Here is a 7,297-nt window from a genome sequence, read left to right as displayed (position 1 = left end):
CGGTTACGTAGAGAGGGTCTCCCCCCACTCCCTTCCCCGCCAGAGTCCTCGAGGATCTTGGCGCTCCTGGGGGGAGAAGGTCCTGCGGGAGAGCAGAGAACTCTCCCGCTTTCTTTGCTCCCCCTTCCCCTCTGTGTTACCGGGTAACGGTTCCCACGGCAACCACCGGGTCAACAACACTGAGCCCCCAGGAGAGTGTGGCCACAGCTAGAACTATAGGAACCGGGGAGGGAGGCAGCCGAGGCCGGGCGACGTCTGCTACGGGAGCCGGAGCTAGCGAGGACACCCGGGAAGGCGGAGGGGGCGGAGAGGGGGTGAAGGGGACAGAGAGCGAGAAGAGGAGGCGGGGGAGAAACTGAGGGGCGTCAGGAGGAGGAAGAAAAAGAAGCGGGTCAGTGCAGAGAAACGTGGAGGAGAGGGGAGGGGGCGAGCAATGGACTCCCTGTGCCCTCCCCCTGAAAGCATTTATAACCTCATCCCCTCCGACCCGAAGATCCCTCCCAAACCTTCTAGGTATGTGGGTAAGCCAGGGTGCGTGAGTAACTGGGAGAGGGGGGAGCCCCGGGATTCCAGGAGCTAACAGCCGGGCTGCCGCCGTGGGACAAATAAAACGTGCAGCCCTGTCTTCATCAGAGAGAACATGTGTATGTGTGCGGATACATATTGGTTACTGTGTGTACCTGGGCAAGTATCAGACTTGTCTCAGTGATGCTGAGTTGTCTGGAGACCTGAGAGCACAGGGAGCAGTCCCTGTGCTACGTCAGAGAGAACATGCATATGTATTCATACACACATGCATGTGTGTATGTATGCAATGCGTTGTGTATCTATATATGTGCATGTGTACGTTGCATCTATACATATATGGCTCAATGATGTATTCTTCTGACCTTTGAGAGCACAGGGAGAAGCCTCTGCGCTACATCAGAAAGAACATAGATATATATTCATACACACACGCATATGTGTGCATGTATGCACTGTGTTGTGTATCTATGTATGTGTGTATACACACAATGTATACATATATGCATATACACATCTCGCTGATGCATTCTGACATTTGGGAGCACAGATAGCAGCATTTATACTATTTAGCACAGTGAAATGCCCATTTTCAGGCACTAAAATCTCAGACTTCAAATTAGTATGTCGGGTAAGCTGCTTTTTTTTTTCTTTTTTGCTCTTTGGAAGGCAGTTGGGGTTAAATGACTTGCCCAAGGTCACATTGCTAGTTAAGTGTATGAGGCCGGATTTGAACTCAGGTCCTCCTAACTCCAGGGCCAGTGCTCTATTCACTGGGCCACCTAGCTGCCCCCAAAGTAAGCTGCTTTTCTAACTTTACTATCCTTTACAATTCTACATACATCCTTTTTGTCTCGGTCTATTCAGGTAGAGGCTGAAAAAAATCAGATCTTGACTTTCCCTCATAGAAGAAGAAGCTTAAAATTGGATTTTGGGCCTGGCTCACTGTATAAGGGGATAATGAATAAATGCTTGACTTTTTCCAAGCATATTGCAAAAGTGAAAATTCTTCCGCAGTAATTGAGTTGAAATGCTTGAAGATGATATGTAATCAGTGGCTGAGGTTTTTGCTGAACTTGAGTGCTCTATTCTTTGTAAATGGTGAAATAAATGTCTTCAGTTTCTCTAATGTAGGAGCTGCTTAACATTTATTCATTTCACTGTGGAAAGAAAAAAGGCAACCAGAGGACTCTTTTACCTTGTTCTAGTTTTTTCCAAAATTTTGTCTTTTTCACCCTAAATATGGGCCCTAATTACTAAGCTGAATAAGTAATCTTTAGTAAATGTATAATTCTAGAAAGATTTAACTGAAATATGTTTAGTTTTCCAAACTCCTTAGCAGAGTACCTTAACCTTTATAAAAAAAAAAACTTTTAATCATGCCTTTTGTATTTTTGTATTTACATGCCTTTTGCATCATTTCACACTCCCCTTCCTGATTAACCTTCCCCTGTGACTAAGAAAAAAAAGAGCAAAAATACACAATACAGGGACTACATCTAACCATGTATAGTATTTGTGCTATGTAAGTTCTTAGTCTCTCTGCCATTAAGGGAGGGGGAGAGGGAGGAGAAGGTACATTTCATCCTGACAACTTTTTAAATTTTAATTTATTGAATTGAGCAGATCCTGAAAGTTGCCCCAGCCCAGGATATGGTCTGTTGTAAGTTCCTGGTTGGTATCTTCTAGTAGCTTCCATTCCAGGCCTCAAAGTCCTGGAGATAGTTTTAATAGCAACTCTAATTATGAACATCCTAAAAGGCATGATCACTATTACATAGTAAATCCCCACTTCTACAAAATGGTTGAGGAACATAGTTTATTCTAGTTAGAATCAGATTTTATTTTTACCTGAGGGTATCCTATGGTATGATCATTTACGCCATTCCTCTCCTTTTACAGATAAAGAAACTCATCAGACAAAATCCATAAAGTTTTCCCAAAGTCATACAGTTAGTGGCAGTACAAGGATTCTTATCTTGCAAATCTCTTAATTCTAGTATTTTTACTATGTTACATTGCCTGAATAATGTACTACTGGTTAAAATTCCAATAAAAATAAGTTAATCTTTGACTCAGAAGAGACTCAAGTATAAGATCTTCATGTATTATATATGGAAGATTAAGGTGAATGTGTTCTGGTTTCAAGACAGTCTAGAAATTGATTTTCTTTTAAATAAGTCCATATATAGAATTATTACTTTTCATAAAAGGAGAACATAGCAAATGAATGCTTAGTTAACTTTTCAACATGTTTGGAGCCTGGATAAATTGAATTTTACAATACCTTCATTTTTTAAATAATTTTCATTTTATTTCTTCCAGAGATCTTCAAGTCATAAAATAAGATCAACCTCTTTGATCCAACTTAAGTACTTATTAGGCACCTACTACTTAATTAACAAATATCGAGTACTTATGATATGGAAGATAATATCCTGGGTGCCATTCAGCATATAAAGAAGTACAAATATGATCATTGCCATCTATGACTTTGAAATCGATTTTTTAGAGGAAATATGCATGAAAACTATAGTATAAAATGGCATAGAGATCATAAATCCAATAACTGGGGAAGAAGGTAGAAATTTTCCGCAGGTGGCATGAACTAATACAAGAACAGTCAAAAACAGAGAAGTGCAAGCCCTGTGTCTTTCATTATATTTTTTCCTAGTTGAAAATGTATGCTAAATAATAATATGGGTATGTGGATTCAAGAGAAAATGTTGAGCAATTAATTAAAGCCAACATGGAGGAAGTGCTCTAGGGGGTCAAGTGTTAACAGGTTCTGTTTTTAACCCTGCCCTGATGAATCTTCTCATCAGTTCCTTGGAAGTAGTCATAAAAGACATTTATCATGACACCATACCAGGCATCAGAAATGCATTTCAGAACAGAGAGTAAGAGTCAGTGTTGGCAGCCAGATCCTTTAAAAAGAAAAACTAGCATCCCACTTTCTTTTTATAATTTAGGCACGTATCTATGAACAGAGAATTACAGATTTAGAGCTGGAAAGGATGACATCTAATCCAACCTCATTTTATACAGGAAACAGAGACCCAAAGAGGTAAAGTTACTTGCCTGAGGCCACAGAGATAGTAAATGGCAGAGCTAGAATTTAATCTATTTGCTTTTTGCCTGGTACCAGCTTCCTCTGGTTAATTTTGTAAGTACCTGCTGCTAAGGTGTCACTCCATATCATTTCTCCAATCTCAGACAACTAGTCTCACTACCTTGAATTCAAGATGTTTCCCTCCGCAACCCAATTCCACATTGTCTTTGGGACACTTTGTCCGTTGGGACATCTATTCTATTTTCAACACACTTGCCCTATATTCTCAGATTTTTTTCCTACTTTCTTGACTTTTAATGAAAAATGGATTTCCCCCTAAGGACACCCAAAACTGATAGTGTTTAAACTAGGTAATATGTAAGGTACCTTCTAACTCGTAATTCCTTAGGCACCCTATGATATCATACCTCTCCCAGCCTTTTCCATTGGTAGCATTCCTTTCACGCAACTTGGTCCTCAAGGACAGAAGTAAGGATGCTTGCTTTCCTCCTTCATTTCCAGTTCACACCTCTACCAACATCCTCCAATAACATTTCCTCATTCAAAACCCATTTTTCCCATTTTTATTGCCATCATCTCTGGACCTATTCCAGAATTTAGCACTTCTTGGCCACTGTTTTGTATTCCTCTGGGCTTCCCTTATAAAGATTAGGAGAAGAGTCTGCAGTTGGTGCTGGGCTAAAAGAGGCTGTGACCCATGGGCATGGTGCTGAGCAGTCCAGGTTTAGTGCGAAGCTTCCACATACCCCCTAAAGACAATATCCAAACTCCTGTGACTTAGTCAGAGAAGCTTATCAGCTGCCTTGACTTCTCTCTGAGAGAGAAAAGAGAGTGACCGGTTCTCTATTACAATTTGCAATGTCCTGAACCACCGTTTACACCCATAGACTGCTCCCTTCTCCTTCCCTGCTGCTTTCCTTGATAACTATTGTGTAGTTGCTGCCTAGATACAGCTACTTCATCCATTGGCCTAAGATGAGGAAAGAACAAACATCAGATAGAAAGATGTACTCACGTCTGACCCAGGTGGGAGGAGCTAAAACCCTTCCTCCACCCAACTCTTAGGACCAGCTCAAAGGAGTCTGCCTCACTTTCCTTTTTTTTCCTTTGCTTTTTTTTGGAGGGCAATTGAGGTTAAGTGACTTGCCCAAAGTCACACGGCTAGTTTTTGTGTTAAGTGTCTGAGGCCAGATTTGAACTCAGGTCCTCCCAACTCCAGGGCCAGTGTTCTATTCACTGCACCACCTAGCCGCCCCATCACTTTCAACCTCTAAGAAGGAAAAGGACTAAGAAATGTGTGGATTGGAACTTTTGGATACACATTCAGTTCGGGTCAGCAGCTCCTGAGTCACTGGTTCTTCCAGTTTCAGAACCAATCACAAAACTTGTCATCATCACACAGTACAAAATCCTGAGTTGCCATGACTGGAAACTGGGTCTCAAAAGTTTCCATATGGTCACTTGGACTTAAAATAGTTGGTGGAATGTATGTACAAACTCATAAGACTACCCCACTCCACCTCCCACCATTGGCTAGTTCTCTATATTACGTAAAGTCTTGCTCTTGGGTACAAAAAAATCACCTTCACAAAAATAAGATTTGTAGCTGGCATGGTAGGATAGCAGAAAAAGATCTGGAAGTTTTGGTGGGCTAAAAGTTCAGTATGATTTTGGCAGCAAAACAAAAAATTAAAATAATCTCAGCCTGTAGTAAAAAGGGTCATAGCTTCTAGGCATAGAGAGGTGATGGTTCCACTGTACACTGCCCTCATCAGACTTCCTCTGGAGTATTGTGTCCAGTTATGGGCACCACAGTTTAAGAAAGTCATTGATAAGCTGGAGAGTATGCAGAGAAGGGCAAACCAGGATAGTGAAGGCCCTGAAGAAGACTTGGAGAGAACATGGTAGCTCTCTTCAAGTATTTGAAAATGTTACCTTGTTGAGTTTGGCCTTACAAAGCAGAACCAGAGTACTAGGTGGAGACTGGCGGAAAAAACAGAATAATTTGGACTTGATATTGGGAAAATTTTCCCAAGAATTAGAAATGTCCAAAAGTAGAATGACCTACCCGGGGAGGTTATGGGCTACCCCTGCTTAAGGGTCCTCAAGAGGAGGCCAGACAACCACCTGTCAGGTGTGTTCTGGTGGGGATTCCTTTGGTATGTGGGTCATACTAGATGGCTACTGCAGTCCTTTCTAGCTCTCCAATTCTGTGTTTCTTACATGTGTTGCCCTGGACTCTGCCTCTTTTAATATTATACAAAATCACATTAGCTTTTTAGGTTTCCATATCACATTGTTGACTCACATTGAGCTTGAAGGCCACTGAAATCACCAGGTGTTTTCCAGGTGACCTTAATGTCTAATAAACCTGCCTGAAGTATAAGTTTTTATAACCATTTGTCCCTGTTATATTTTGTCTTATTTCATTCAGTCCAACGTGTGAGATTCAGGATCTTTTTTTATCTTGACATTTTGTGTTACCTGTCCCTCCTAGCTCTCTGTCACCTGCAAATTTATTAAGTATTCCATTTAATACCTTTGTCCAAGTCTTATAAGAATGTCAAACAGCATTGGACCAAGCAAAGGTCCCTAGGTTCCATCAGAAATCTGCTTTTCAAATTATTTCATTCTCCACTGTGAGTTTCACACCTTTTTGAAAGGTTTGAAGGGGCAAGTACTATATAATAATGATGAGCAAGTTACTTAACTCATTGAAGTTTTGGTTTCTTCTTTTGTGAGATGGACATGATAATATTTATATGACCCACCTCAGAGTTGTTATATAGAAAGTTCTTTGTAAAATTTGAATTAACATATATTATTTACTTTTCTAACTCCCCAAGTCTATACCCAGGCCCTATACCTATAGCATTTTACCCAACTACTTACCTGGATAGAATGCCAAGCCTGAGGTCAGGAAGACTCATCATCCTGAGTTCAAATCTGGCCTCAGACACTTCACCCTATTTGCCTCAATTTCTTCATCTGTAAAATGAGCTGAAAAAGGAAAACGTATTTTTCCCAAGAAAACCACAAATGGGGTCATGAAGAATTGAACATGACCAAAACAACTGGACAAGAAGTCCTTTTCCCTAGTCCTTAAAATTTCTCATTGTATTTATTCTCTAGTCTTTCCTTCCTGTCTCAAAAGGTATTCCTACTCCTTGCTAGACCCAACTCCTACCTGTGTCCTTAATTATTTTCCCTTCGTCTGTGCTTAAGGAGTCATCTTTTTAATCATTCATCTTCAATCTTATGTTCTTTACCGACTTCTTCCCAACTACCTGAAAGCACACTCAGCATTCCCTAATAATAAAAAATCTTGCTTTGGCTCTTCTGCCCCCATCCGGTTGCCATCCTATCCCATAACACTCTAGGTGATATAGAGGTCCCTGCACCTGATGTCAGAAAGTTCTGAGTTCAACTTCAAACACTTACTAGTGTTGGGCAGATCACTTAGCTTCTGTCTACCTTGGATTCCTTTATCTGTTTAAAGAAGACCCGTTTCTTCTATAAATTCTCTTTCTCATGGATATCTCCTGTGATGTCAACTGCCAACTTTATGCAGTACCCCCATGGCAGCATCTGGGTGGCACAGTGGCTAGAGTGGTGACCCTGCAGTGAGTTCAAATCCTACCTCAAACACTAGCTGTGTGACCCTGGGCAAATCACGTATCCTCTGTTTGCCTCGGTTTC

The 7,297-nt window shown here is 41.0% G+C and overlaps 1 protein-coding gene across 1 annotated transcript in view; it reads left to right on the top strand.

Annotated features, from left to right (window-relative positions):
- The first annotated feature begins 191 nt into the window (after positions 1-191).
- ENKUR (enkurin, TRPC channel interacting protein) overlaps positions 192-7,297 on the top strand; it is a 30,465-nt gene continuing 23,359 nt past the window's right edge. The window contains exon 1 of the mRNA XM_069086100.1: positions 192-513. Coding sequence (XP_068942201.1) covers positions 434-513 — 80 coding nt within the window. The 5' untranslated portion in view covers positions 192-433. The remainder of the gene's footprint in view (positions 514-7,297) is intronic.

This window comes from Petaurus breviceps, unplaced genomic scaffold (genome assembly GCF_028583685.1).
Source record: "Petaurus breviceps papuanus isolate PSGF00001 unplaced genomic scaffold, PetGlider_PUasm1.0 178, whole genome shotgun sequence".
Classification (NCBI taxonomy): Eukaryota; Metazoa; Chordata; class Mammalia; order Diprotodontia; family Petauridae; genus Petaurus; species Petaurus breviceps.
The sequence above is the reverse complement of the archived record's forward strand: the minus strand, read 5'-3'. Positions and strand labels throughout refer to the sequence as shown.